Source organism: Drosophila willistoni (genome assembly GCF_018902025.1).
Source record: "Drosophila willistoni isolate 14030-0811.24 chromosome XR unlocalized genomic scaffold, UCI_dwil_1.1 Seg144, whole genome shotgun sequence".
Lineage (NCBI taxonomy): Eukaryota > Metazoa > Arthropoda > Insecta > Diptera > Drosophilidae > Drosophila > Drosophila willistoni.
In genome coordinates, this window is record NW_025814057.1 from 2,213,826 (window position 1) to 2,228,929 (window position 15,104).

The 15,104-nt window shown below is 34.3% G+C and overlaps 1 protein-coding gene across 1 annotated transcript; it reads left to right on the top strand.

The window, feature by feature from the left end:
- The first annotated feature begins 479 nt into the window (after nt 1-479).
- LOC6638653 lies at nt 480-4,227 on the top strand. Its single transcript, XM_002062387.3, has 7 exons — nt 480-1,055; nt 2,096-2,219; nt 2,307-2,392; nt 2,481-2,639; nt 2,701-2,787; nt 2,891-3,125; nt 4,042-4,227. The coding sequence occupies exons 1-7, from the start codon at nt 981-983 to the stop codon at nt 4,188-4,190; spliced, it is 915 nt and encodes a 304-aa protein (XP_002062423.1). The 5' UTR covers nt 480-980; the 3' UTR covers nt 4,191-4,227.
- Nucleotides 4,228-15,104: the final 10,877 nt, after the last annotated feature.

Consider the following 15,104-nt stretch of genomic DNA (forward strand, 5'->3'; position numbering starts at 1 on the left):
TGACGTCACACTGGGTTGCTTACTTACTCATTCGTAAATCTGCAATTCATTTATGTATATCCATTTATTGTTATCTTCAAGCCTAATTTTTGGTCTACCAATTTTCAGTCATTTATCATTCAATACAATACAATGATGTTTGTGTTTTTCTGCCAGGTCAATGAGTTTTCCGCCTGTGGCGACTACAAGACGCTCTCCCCGCCCTCAACAATTGGTCGTTAAATGGATTATGCGAGGAAACTTCGTTCGCCCTTCCCGTTCAATTGAGTTGTTTCAATATAAAATCGAGTATTAACTTTGATTTGTGGCCATGTTAATTGCATTACAAGTGTGGGCCTAAACGTTATCTAAACCCCACATCAAGTATACGCCACAGTGACACACAGAGACCGCCTGTTGCGGTTGAGGCGCATGCGTTATACGCAGTTTGAAATTTCATTCATGAACCAACAGAAACCAGAAAAAAAACAGAAAACACAGAAGAAGATGGCGCGTAAAATGTTATGTTACTTCGCATCGAGGCATCTTGTTTTGTAAGTTAACTTCTTCTCTTTCAGTCCTGACGCGACTTTCAATGTGAACGCTACTTTTTGTTTTGGTTTTCTGGGGGCAGCGGCACTACGACAATTTCGGAGGATAAATAAAAATCTGTCGTCATAAATCAGTGTCATAAATCTCTCGCCACAAAAAAAATTGTGAAACAAACTATGTGCCATGGTCCAGAGATAAGCGAGGCCACACAAGACAAGAACCGAAAACGAATTATAATAATAAATAAATTCAATTCACATATATAAAGCCGCATTCGACGAATTTCTTTGGGCCACTAAAAGACTAAACCAAGTGTCCAAGTGTAATACAAAAGTCAAGTGAAAGTGGCGGCTGCCGTTTCATTCAAATTAAATTTCCAACTTTCATCCCGCTTCCCCGTTCCCACTGACCCACTTAGAATGTTTGATTAAGGACAATAAGCAATAAAAATGGCCATCTTAGAGTCCTGCTGCTTTTGGAAGAATGTGCGTAAGGGCAGCTATGCCTGTGCCACATATACTCTGGTATGTTAACACCAGAGAAATAAACAACTACATACACATATTTACATATATCTATGTGCATAAAGTCCTCTTTATTATGGGTCTTAATAATGTATTTATGAAATGAATTTGACTTGGCTTACTTGGGCGGCACTTTCTTTTTCTTTTTTTCCTGTGAATAATAAAGTGAAAGTGTTATCAAATCTTTTACAAACTCTTGTTAATTAAAGCTAATTAAATTTCTTTAAATTAGCATATCATTTTCAAATGTTGGAGAAGATAGAGTTCTCCGAAGGATGTGCAAGTTTCAAAGTGTTTTCCGGTTGAACAAATTATCATTTTCGTTTATCATTTCAATTCGGAATGAATAATTTTTATTGTAAAAGAAGCCCAAAATATTTGCATATTCATTATAAGCACCGCGTTAATGAGAAATTTTGGTTTACATACAGTGCGTATACGTAATTTACCCAAATTTCACCTAGGGCAAGCATTTTTATACAATTTTAGTCTTTAATATTTACAACATTTTAGAAAATAATTCAATTTAGGTTAAGTTTACTTAATTTTAAATTCATAAAAAGGGAACAAAAGTTCCAAGAATTACCCATAGCCAAAAATAAATACTATTTTAGTTCCTTTGGATTTTCGATGTTGATTGTCATAACATTTTGAGGTAAACATTTTGAGGTAAACATTTTTTAGTTGGGTATTCTTATGTAAAACAGCTTAAACATTTCGATTTAATTCTAGTAACTCAAAGACTAACACATGCAAGAAGCATTAAAAATTCATAGAAATTTTACTTTTGAAAATTTCATTAGGAAGGAAATAAATTTTTGGCAAACCCTTCAACTTATTTGTCTTTCCATATAAACAGCAATTACACTGAAGAGACAAAGACTTAACTTGACTGTCAACTTGAGAGGCTTATGATGAACAAGAGAAAGATGATGATGATGATGATGATGATGATGATAAAGGGAGGACGTGGTACCTTTTGTTTTTGGCCTAAAATTCATGTCTTAATTTCGTGAATTTTTCTTTACCTTTCATTTTAGATTTATTTTGGCATCTCGACGCTGATGTTTTTGTTTTACTTAAAAGAGGAAAAGGAATTTCTAATGGGACAACGTGAACAGCCTCTGGGTGAGAGTATGCTAGAACGGGGGGATGTAACTAAAGGTAAGATAAGGAAAAAGATGCAAAATTCTCACTTATGTGGCATTTATGCTGATTTATGTATGTGTATGTATACCTAACTTCCCGCAGCGACTGTGATATTCAACATTTTGTTTTTGTTTTGCTCAATGCTGATGCTATTATCATCCTTCCTGCTGATTTTGGGTCTACGTCAGGTGAGGAGTGAGTGAGTGGGCCTAACCGCATAAAGTAAAATGTTGTCAAACTCTTTTTCTTGTTCATTTTGTTTCTGACTTATTTTAGAATAAACGTCAATTGCTTTTACCTTGGATATTCTTTATGCTTGGCGATTTACTCATCGAATTCGCTCACCTTATCCATTTGACTTTGTCACGTCGCGTGAATTTTGATCCCATTGTGGGTTTTATCTTTACCATTGATTTTTTTGTGCTGTGCCTCAATGTAAGTGAGAAGCGAGCGAGTATATGGCATAAGTTCATCTATCACCAATTTTTACTTTTAGCTCTACTGTTTACTGTGCGTCATCTCTCAATATCAGTTTTATCGTGAGCAGCGATTGCACTTGGCCCATCAGCCGCCTCTTGTATCGGTGAGTGGGTTTCTTAGTTTTTCAATGGATACTTGGAAAATGTTGTTTACCTTTACCATTCAATTTCAAAAAAATTCTTGTGTGTGTGTGTGGTTTCCCTTAGCCCAATGTGGTATTTACGGATGCTGAGAAATCTCAACAGCATCACAATTTGCAACAACTCCAGCAACAACAATTGAATGGAGAGCATCAAAACTCACAGAACACAAATACGGGCCAGAGTAAAAGACTCTCACGTCGTTTACAGGCAGCCAGTCCTTTGATTACATCGCAACGTTTAACCAACTTCTCGACCATAACCGAAGAGGAGGAACAACAATTGCAGTTCCGAGCTCCAGGTAATATAGTTATTTATTATAAAATCCTCTTTAATGGACTCCATTAAATATTCTCCACCTATGTACAGTGGTTCAATAGTATTATAAAAACCATAAATCGCAAATAAATGTTGACACTTTTCCATTGTCTGCAAATAAGTGTCTTTCACTCACACAATAAAAAAAACTCAGACAGAAACTGTTTAGCTCGCTCGCGCTCTGATCAAGACAGTTATTTCTGTTTTCGTTTCGCTCAAGTCAAACACTGATCGATTGCTTGAGTTAAATGAAGCAAATTGTCTTTTGCGTATGTATGGGTAAACACACGCGATTGATGAGTTCTTTCTTTTTACATTTATGTATATGTATGTATGTATTTACATGCACACGAAAGGCAAAGATCATTTCTGTTGAGTTTTTTAGTCAAACTGTCTTTTGTTGAGACTCTTTGTGTGATCGAAAATCGTATTGCTCTTTACGCGACACTCATTTGAGAGCATCACACGAATGAGTCAATGCAAAGCGCTTGACAAAAACCAATTCAAAACAAAACAAAGAGAGCCGCTCAGAGCGAGATCGTTTCTGGACAATCTTTTCGGTTATGATACAAAGCAGAGCATAAAGGAAAAAACGATCAACTGTCATTTGCGAGCTATGATAAAAAGAGACCAATTTCGCTATCAAACAAAGTAAATGGCAATTATCAATAGTGAAGTAGACAAAAGTAACTCGTGAAAATGATCCAAAGTTCCTAAACTTTTGATCTTTTCTGTCAATTTGAATAGATTTACCTATAAATTTGGAACTTAATTTAGATGATAAATCACTCGTCCTTTTATGGCCGTTTGAAAACGTATTAAATAAGAACTTTGTTTATTTAGTTTTCATTCATTCTCAACCACTTTTCGTTGCTTCTCTCTTGAATCGTTTCGCACAGCAAATGGTGACAATGGCAATGGCGACTGTGGTCATATATCGGAACGAAGTGGTGCCACTTCCAGTGAAGGTGACATACAACCAGCAGTCGAGCAATCACCACCCACTCCCATTCCGACCATCACACTTGATGCCAATTCGCAGCAATGAGGGAGGAGGAGGAGGAGAAAGAGAAATATGTATATGTAGTGATGTTTAAAATATTTTTGCAAATGATTGAAAATAAAAAAGAAAAGAATGAAAAAGGTGAATGAAAAAAAAGGTGCAAAAACATGTTAGACAAACTAAATTACATTTGCAGCGGACATCCATATCCTCGTCCTCGAAACAGCTGAACTGGGGTGGAAAAACAGCAACAACAACGGAAGAGCGATAAAACGGCAAGGGAAAACTGAAATATTTTCCTATCCCACACATGCTACCGCACAGGACATGCATGCATAGGTCGTGGGCTATGATGGCATGCCACAAGGACCCAAAAACACACACACACACACACACACACACACACACACACACACACCCACACACTCAAGCGTGAACAACAACAGGTTGCAGGTTACGAATTCTGTTGAAATTCTTCACTTCCATTAAAATGAGAGTTTATTTTGTCTTCCTGTTCACTTTTTCGCTATTTGCTTTTTTCGTTTCCCTGGCAAGGACTCTTAACTAACTAAATCTACCATCTTTCATTTTGTGAACATTTCAATTAGTGTTCTTTTCTGCTGACTGTACACTAGACTCAACTAGTTTATCCGACATTAAGTCGGTTATGCTGATTAAAAGGATACCCTTCCTATCTTTCATTTTGCACATGCAATTTCCTTTCGAGTTTCCCTTCTCGTCGACGACATGACAAATGCATAAGCTGGTAACGACTACCGTCTGAGAGCAAGCTGATGAAAACCTTTGAAACTAGTCAACCTTAAAGTAGAGATCGCTAATGGAAATGGATTGGCATGCTATAAGGTGATTTTCTAGTTAATTCTACCAATGAAGTGCTTCAATTTCAAGCGCACCCACACAAAATCGACAGTTTTAAAGCCGATAACAGGAATTTTTCCTGTCTTTGTGCCAGATTGTCAGGTTTCAAAAAGGCCGCAAGCATTCTATTTAAATCTTTGTAACTACAAAATTGCGCACAATTGTAATTTGACGTTCTAAAACTTCATCAAAGGCGAATCAAAAAAACCGAGGGAGATGAGAAGGACAAGGTAAGCGAGCGTCATTAAAAGCCACTTAATCACTCTCATTGGTTTAATTGGACTCGTTGGGGTACAAGTCTTAATTAAACCTGCAGGTGATGCTGACGATGCAATGATGAGTATGATGTTGCATTTGCGAAACTTTATTGCCAGCCCAGACAAACGAATCAAATGTCGCGTGAAACGGTAAGCGACGTAAAGGAGCAACAATCCAATATCCTTTGCCATTTGGAGTAGGACCAAAATGTATGAAGTTTCCCTCTCACTTCAAAGAGAGGGAAGAGAGGAAACTAAATTTTGTCATTCCATTTGTTGATGACGTTTTGCATGAATGAGAATCAATTCAATGAATTTCTAACAATGGATATTGAGAAATCAATTACAAAGACACTTCTAATAGATGTTTCTACTTTTCTATACCCTTTACCATGCAAAATTGTCTAATTTGATACAGATTTTTAAAAACTCTCTCTCAAAACAATTGAAAATCAACATTCCCCTAAAAGATAGAGGGGGAATGAGAGTGAGTCCTGCAGATTTCAACCATTATAACACATGAACATATATCCATACATATCTTTTAATTGGCCTTTATTTAATTGGCAAACAGTTTTATTTCATTCGCGTTGCAGTTTTTGCATGTTGTCTTTGTCTAGATTTTATTTTTAAATTAAATCAGCGATTTCATGTTTACCATAAAAATAAAAACAAACATTTTTTCTGTTTTTTTTCTGTTTTTTTTTTCTTTTGTTTTAAAAAAGTTATATTTGCAAGCAGCCACTCAGCCAAGGACATGGCTGCCTTTAAATTGCGTATACGCAGCGTATTACATGAAAACTAAATAAAATATACACACACACACACACACATACAAGTTAATTAACTAAAAAATAGAATATAAAAAAAGCCCAACAGCAACTTTTAGTATTTAGTGAGCAAAAGTTAAAAAGTATTTTTTAATTAAATTGGGTGAATAAAGTCGAATGACTGAATCAACCAAACAAAAAAACAAAAATCTACATTTCTACATGTACATATATATTTTTGAATATAAAAATAGTTGCTAAAGCTATTTGAATAAAGTATTTTTATATGCGTATACAGTGGCGGCAAAAAATTTGAGTACATTTTTTTTCCAAAAGGTGTACGATCAATTTTACAAATTTTGAAAATGTGAATTTGGGGGCTTTTTATCAAAACCCATTTTAAAAAAACCCATTAGAGATATGCCCACGAAATTTACAGAACATCATCTCAATAGAATAACCAATTGAACGTTATAAATTAACATATCAAAACTTTTCACCAACATTAAGTAACAATCGATTGAAATCAGAATTTAAGGTCAAAAAAAAATGTACTCAAATTTTTTGCCGCCACTGTATATGTTTATGTATAATTGAATTGTGTTTAATTTCGATAGGCAAAATCGTTACAGATTTTCATCCGTGTGATAAGAGTCTTTTAATTGTTAATACCTATTAAACTATTAAAGATAAAATCAAAAAGGAAAAACAAATAAACTTTTGGACTTATTTTGTTTGGTCAAAAGGGATCTAATATAGGACAAAAAGTATTGGATGGTTTTAATTTCTTGTCAAATGCATTGATAAATCTATATACCCAACACATTTGACAGCATATATGTGTACAATGTACATATATATAGTTATTAATCAGAGCGCTGTGAGGATAACATGAATTTCATAAATTTGCATATACATTTCCCTGGATGCATTTCCATAGAAATGTCTGGGCAGCTAGCACCACGTTCCAGCATAATGAGAAACGGGGGGGAACATCGATGAATAGGAACATATTCGTGGAATCTGATGCTTTAAAACATTTTGCCTAGTTACCTAGACAGTAAGGAGCAAAAAAATTCCCAGAAGCCGAATGAAAGATTTCGCGTAATTCGTAGAAACTTAATGGTCCAAGTCCAGTGTTATCAACATATATGTATGTATGTTGAGATAGAACATGCTCTCCAACCAACTAATTGCTATTCGGCACCTACTCCAATGGACGAAGGGGACATGGACATGGACACTTTATGCCATGGATAATGAGTTTTCCATTAGTGTTGAGTGCGGCAAGAAAACGATGATGCTTAAGTGAAAATTCAATTACTATATAACTAAGTGTAATAATGTTTTCATTCCGCCCACTCTTCTCTAGCCACATGTGGGCCAAAAATATGTACATGTTTAATGAGCAGTAGGAGCAACGGCAATGGCAAAGCCAATGGCTGAATATCCAAAGATTGACAAGGCAGCCACAGCCATAACAATAGCACAAAGACTGTCAAAAAGTTTATATCCCTAAAAGCAAGAAACTTTCGAGTTCCTTAGACAACTAACGAGAGTGAAACATATAGAGAACCAAAGAGATGGTGGATGGGGGGGGAGGAACTCCTCCATTGTTTGCATAGAAGATAAGCTCAGTCAACAGGCAACACTAGCAACATGTTTCATTGTTGTTGGCTGAGTTACTTGAATTGAAATGGGCCGCCCCGTTAGCATAAAATTTAGACAGCAATTCATTAAGTTGAGGCCTCTCAAAATGAACGAACGAACCACAATAGACCCACATCATCACCAAAAAAAAAAAATATTGACAAATTTTAGCCAACTTACAACAACAACAAACACTTTAAAGAGAACTTTTAAATCTTTTACGAAATTGCAACAATTTAGAATGTAAATGTTGCTAGAAATTTTAAATCAAAATCGAAGCGTGAAAAAAAAAAGCTGAAAAAAAGAGAAGCATTAAGTCAACCTTGGTCTTTGATACACGCTTGAGTTAAACTGTTTGTTTATATATAGATATATCGCCACTTTGGCCATGATTTACTCATGGACCAATAAAAAAATGAAAGGGAATCGTTTTACACCTGCCTGACTTTGGTCAGTCTATTAGCAACGTTGTCCTAGCAACACTCCGTCCAAGGCTGTCCAAGGCTGTCCAAGCGTTTCCTTCTTTGTCTCTCTTCGCTTTAAAATGTATTTAATTAAATTTCGCCGTTTTAGGTAAATTTCCAGCAACAGCAAATTGAACAGGTATAAAGCTAAGCTAAGTGAAATATTAATGGTAATAATATTAAATAACCAACTTCAGACCATCCCCCACTTGAAAGAAACAAGTCCAAAGGAGTGTGCAGTTTGTTTTGGGGTCGAGGGGGATGGGTGGGGAAATTGTTGTTTATCTTGATGTAGGTGAAATGCCCAAAATTCCTTTAACTCATTTTGAATGAGAGACGGAGCTCATTAGGCAAAAGCTCATTTTGAAAAACCTTTTCGTTTTCGTTTTTTTTTTCTGTTTTTTTTTGGTTGTTTAGGTTTTTGTATGCCAAAGGAAAAAGGGCTGCGGTATGAAGAGTCCTTCGCAAAAAAAAAAACCAAAGCCAGTAAACACCAAAAAGATTGAGCCAAGTTCTCTGGCTATAGCGAAGTTTTCATACCCTGGCTAAAGCAAACCAAAAGGTAAACTTTAAAGCTATAATTCCCAACTAGTTTAAGCGTTGAAGTAGTTTTATGCCTACACAATTTAAGAGTGATTTAGGAAAGTCCGTTCATGAAAGAACCAAAGCAGATAACTTGCTTCTTATCGGCTCATACTCATAATAGCTCTCGATTTCATGCCCATGAGAGTTGCAATAGTTTATCTAGTCCTTTGGCTAGGGTATAGGCAAATCTAAAATTAAATTTAAACATTGAGTTCTACATAGTAAACAAGTATTTATATGCCTATACACCTAAGACTTTAAAGCATGTGTTTAATTCTCAGAGGACTCATTTAGGCTGAGAAGATTGATGCCTACATAGACCATTTGAATGGATTTATTACCGACAATTTGCTAGATTCTTGGTCTTCCTTTTGTCTCACAGAGATTTAACAGCTAATTACCCTTAGTCTTGAACTGAAAATTTATACACACTAAACAGACATCGAAATACATACAGTATACATGGAATTGAATGCATTTTCACATTTCAGTTAGCTCGACCTACAGAATTTAACGACTGCCAATTAATTGGGGCCTTTTTGTTTGCACGTTGCCATGGCAAAAAATCATTTTTCAGCTTTCACTCTCGCTTTCGCTTTCGCTTTAAGCTGTTTGTAGTTAGTAACTAAGTATAGACAATTAGTATGATAATTTACGCTTGTTACAAAGTTATTAAATTAATGATAATTGTTATTGGCTTTCTTGTGTGCCTAATGACATAATAGTAATAATAATATAACAATTTATCTACTTGTGCCATAATTGTTTAATGAACTAACAACTAAAACTGAGGCAAGACAAATAAATTGTTCTATAAACTTTTGATTATTAATTTCACTTTAAATGTAATTTAATTTGAAAATGAAAATAAAGAAAGAACCCACTTTCATTCGAGTTCAACGTATTTTTGGAATTCTCAGAATAATAATCTAAATTTCATTTGAAACAATTGTTCCAAAACATATGGTACATTGATCTGAACAATGTTTTTTTTCTTAATACTCGATTAATTCGAATTATTGACAATAGTGAGGAACATTCTTTTCCAAATAGCCTTGATATTTGAAACAAGATTAAATAATAGAACTCTTATTAGAAATACAATTTTAAATAATACATTCAAAGCTCATTTAGCTAATGCTCGATGCACAAATTGTAGTTGTTTTTTTTTAAATCAGAAGTCATCGCCCGTAGGCAGTCATCTTCCTCGTATATATGTATGCATATGTATATAATCTAACCTATATATTATGCTCTCTTACCCACACCTCTCTCTCTATATATCACACACATGTCCTATTCACATTTGCGATTATAACATTGATTCATCTTCAAACAACTTTTGTTAAAAAGCGACGAAAAAAATAAATGTAGCATACTATTTGGGGCACCTGAATACCTGAGGCTTTTTTGTATACATTTTTATTTATTGTATTTATTTTTAGAGACTTAAGCTTAATGTTTTTGGCCTTCTTTGCCATCTCACTACTACGACTAATTGTTGAACAAATTCATGAATATTAAATCTGATTTCAAGACACTTTTTGCTATATACATATGTACATAGTGTGTGTGGGCATATATCTTTGATGTGCAAATTTGTGTTTTATGTCTGATATGCTAATTTTCTAAATGAATAAATATGTGATATATATGCACACATACAGAGTGAGAGAGAGAGAGAGAGAGAGATACACTCATGCACTCTGATGATGGCTATGTAAAGTTTAACCTCTCTCATATATTTATGCTTGTCACATGCTGCGTATACGTAATAAAACAGCAGCAAAGTGACAACCAGCCAAACCGGCTTTCCTTTCATTTTCATTTTACTGACTGCCTGTCCGTCTACCCGTTTTCCTGTTTGCCTGCCTGACTGCCTACTCGCCTGCCTGTCCTTTTGCCAACTTGACTGCCTGTCTGCCGGCTGCCTGCTTGGCTTGTTTTCCCTATTCTCCCTGTTTGCTTTACAAAATGTATATAACTTTAGCTCAGTTGTCATAAGCCATAAATCAAGCGGAAGCAGCAGCAGCGGCCGTAGACATCAGCAAGTGAAGTTGCTTTCAGAGTGTTGTTTTTTTTTTTTTTCATATTTGCAAACAGAGCAAGGAACTTGCCTTAAATGTGTCAATATTTTTCATATGTGTGACATAAAATTAACGAATTGCCTTTAAGTTTTCACAGCCATTTCAATTTAATAAAGAGAGATAATAAATATAAAACAAAGCTTAGCCCAGTTAAATAAATATAAAAAGACCCCTTGAGAGTGAAATGCTTAAATAATATTAAAGTATTTAAGTCAAACGAAAGAGTATTTTAAAGTCAAGAAAGATGCTTAACATGAATAAACATTTTCAAGAAAACCCATCTTAATTTAGTGAGATGTAATCATTTGATTACTATTATATTATTAAAACAAAGGTCAAGTGTAAGATGTCCTAAACATTTGACAGTTTTAAGTGGATTTTTGGGTGTAGTAAAGTTACTACAGAAATGATAAATTTATATCCCGTCTTGAATGCCAATCATGGTTTTTACTGAATCAAATTCACCATGTTAAAACAAAAGTAAAACTTTTCAAAGGAAAAGGTGTTTAAAATAAACATAAGGAAAAATTTGACCTAGTATTTGGTAGTTTGGCCAAGTTTTAACAATGAGTTTTCAACATTTCTTGATTGAAATTTCTTATTTAACCATCATCATTGTAGCATCATTTATGTATATCATTATTAGTGCTGTTGCTGACTCATTTTAACGCTTATTATTTCATCAGAAAATGTCCATCTCCACCGACCCCCTCCTACATACATTATGAAACTTAATGGAATTGACACAGAGTAAATAATGAAAAGTTCTCTTGCAGTGTAACCAAATACGCCATAAAACTGACAGACTCTCTGCCTAGTTCAGAAGCATCATAAACAGTTCCCAATTCCCTTTCCATTTACCGACGACCTACTTGCCCACCATCCGAAAAGAAAAACAAACTTAAATGCTGGAAAATTCTGTTGATATTTCATTAGACTATTTCAATTGTTGTTTTTGCTGTTTGGTATGTTTTCTCTGTGTTCATTTTGAAATGGAATTTCGCATTGTCAAAACTTGGCGGGACACTTGACATTAACTTTAAGACATCCTCGCCCCCCATCCTGTTCAACCTTCAATTCGGTGAATGAATGTCAAGGCAAATTTTGTATTTTGATCCCAACGTTAACCAAAACTCACTGAAGCGCAAAATGTTGTAAATCATAAATCGGCTTTAAATTTTCAAATGATATTTTCATTTAAATCATTTCAAAAAAAAAAAAAAAAGCCCAAAGGTAAGTTAAGTAAGTAGCTTAAGCTTTTCTGATAAATTGAATACGAAAAGGTTGACAAAAAAAATGTAAGCATTATCTTTTTATCTTTCTAATACTTTTCTTTCCTTTTTTTTTTCTCTTATAAAGAAAATATATGGCTTAACCAATATTCATAATTTAATGTCTTTTATGCGTCTATTGGGTCGCATTTGATATCCGTTTTTCGGTGCGTCCATTAGTTTCCATCAAATTTCCAGCGGCAGAGGCAAACATAAGCAAAACAAAAAGCAATAAGTATCCATGCACTGACAGAAAATCATTCCAAATAATTGAAAATTCCCATTTAGTCCTTACTTGAAAATATGTTACCTATAGTTTGAAGTCTTAATAAGTCAGTATAAAAGGACACAAGGACTTGATTGCTGGTTTATCTCTGTTCCAAACAAATCAAAACTAAAACCAATTTCGGTTTAGGAATAATTATTCTCCGTTTTATCATTTGCTTAAGTGATTAACAAACCAAATTTGGAATCCTTTTCACCCACTTGAAAGGACACTTTGTTGCCCAAAAAGAAGCTTTTAAGTAAAGGGATTGTAAAATATTCAACACTTTTCTTAAGCTTACAATTTTTCTTTTCACGGCCGACTAAGCTAAGCTGCCTGTGACATTTGTTTAGTTTATTGTATAGATTTTTCTTTGGTGTAAACATATATTGGCTTTAGCATGTGGTGAATGACTGATAAATAATAAATATAAATATATACATATTATAAATAGCACTTGGCCACATACTCCCTACTCCCCACTCCCCTGCCCCTAGTCGTTTGTTTTCTTTCTCTTGTAGCACTTTGTCCCTCTACTTTCTCTCGGTGTCATCAATCAATGGCATATGAGGTTAAAGGCCTTCAACTTTTATTTCTGCATCAAATTACTCAGCATATTCGGCACGCACTCATGAGATTTTTGTTTGAGCCAATATTTATTTAGGCTTAGGCATTAAGTTAAAGCCACAAAATGTTAAAGCCAAATGTGAACGTCAAAGTTGTACGAAATTGTTAGGGAATTTAGTCCTAGTTGTTGTGGTCTCTCTTTGCAGGCTGTCAAAATGTTGTTTCATGGTTAATTAAAAGTTGTTCGCCATTCGATTAGCATAATTAAGGCAAATTGGCCAAAAGTGATTGGTTGGAACTGTTGATGGTGGGCCCAAATAGCAAACAATGAAGTAATCTTGTCTTATCCTCTCAGACAATCTCTCTCTCTGTCTCTCTCTCTCTCTCGCTCTCTATCTGTCATGATGTCTTGTCTTGTCGTCTTCTTAAATTAATTAACTTTCAATGTAAACAATTTGTTTAATTAATGCCAAATCGTTGAAAATGCTTAGGATTTGTGGTTAAAGCCAAAACACCTTAATTCTTCGATTTTCTATTTAAATGTATCATGTCATTTACTTGAAGAAATTATCGATTTCTATTATAGATGATTACAAATACTTATATATAATTATTTTGATGAGCAATATGAGGTTCATAAGATGCAACACGTGCTTTTTTTATTGATGAGAAATAATTGCAAAGTTCATTCCAGAAAGTCCTCCTCCTCCTTCCCCCAAACCTGCCGCCCACCATTGCCAAAGGTACTTGAACAATGGAGGACGAGGACAACACGAGGCAGCTAAACAAAACGTGGTAAAAGTGAAAAAAAGGAGCTCTTCAAGGAGCAAGGGGGGGAGGGGAAAAGGAAAAGGGAAAAGCATGCATTGTTAAGTCTGCTTCACTGGTTAAAAGCCAAAGTCAAAGGCCATTTGTTGCGTTACACAGATTTTTCCACATAAGAGAATCCCCATCAACTTGGCAATTAATTGCTGTCAATAGAAACTTATATCAGAAGATATAAATTATACAGTTTCTCAGAATTGCATCAGCATCAGTATATCACCTATGTACATATGAATGATTCGTTTATAAATGACTACCAGGAAAATTTTACCACCTTAGCTCAAGGTAATCTCATCTTCATTAAACGTAAACTTGGCCAAAATCCTTACTTGTTAGATGAATATAACAGACACTTTGCTAGCTAGAAACAAGTTTAACTTTAAGCAACATTCTAATGATAATATAGAAAAGAGACATTATAAAAAAATCAAGAAATATTTAAACACACAACTTTTCTTTAATTTTTAAAGTCCAGTGGTGGTCAGCGGGTTAGCCCCTTTTTTTTGATTTTAAATTTGATTTTCTCGGCTCCCAAGAAATTTAATAAAGAAATTTTTTCAGTTATTTGTTGGTTATTGTATTTCGATGATGACACGTAATTATTGTCATGTCAGCTTTCGACGTTTTTTTTACAGGTGCGTTTGAATGAAAATCGGCCCCCAAATGCTGGCCATTAGTTTAGCTCGGTCTTTCCAAAATCTTTAATATTATAGTTAGACCTGTGTATTCTTTGAAGAAGTTGTAGATCTAGGTAATTTAAGATAAACTGCATACAAAAAATTTTCATTTTAGCCCCAGTATTTGATTTGGGGCCAATCGAAATTTCGGGATTTTGTATGTAATTCTTGAGGTTTCTTTGTTTGATGACGTTTTACGATACCAATTTAAACTAAAGTAATATTTTCTTATTCTAAGTATGAAAGTAAATTGAATTTCCCGTCAAATGATACATGTTTCATAAAAATCCGACAAAAATTAGACCGATTTCATCGCCCATACTTTAAAAAATAACCAGGTAAAATAAATTTAAAAAATTTCCCATACATGCGTGCAAAGAAAGAGATGGAGGATGTGTGGAAAATTTTGCTTACCTAGTTTTTTGAAATATTTCAAAATCTTATAATTTTATTGTAATTAAAGTCTAGAATATCAGAAAATATTAGGAAGATTTAAAATTTCAATAATTTGCTCAAGTGTCTTACTTTTTCAAAATAATATTTTCACCTTTGAATAAATTCGAAAAACTTATGTATATACATATATCTATATTATCTTAATTTGTAATGGATTTTGTTTTTTGGGATGGTTTTTGTGCGTTGCTTTGGCAATGATTTTGATG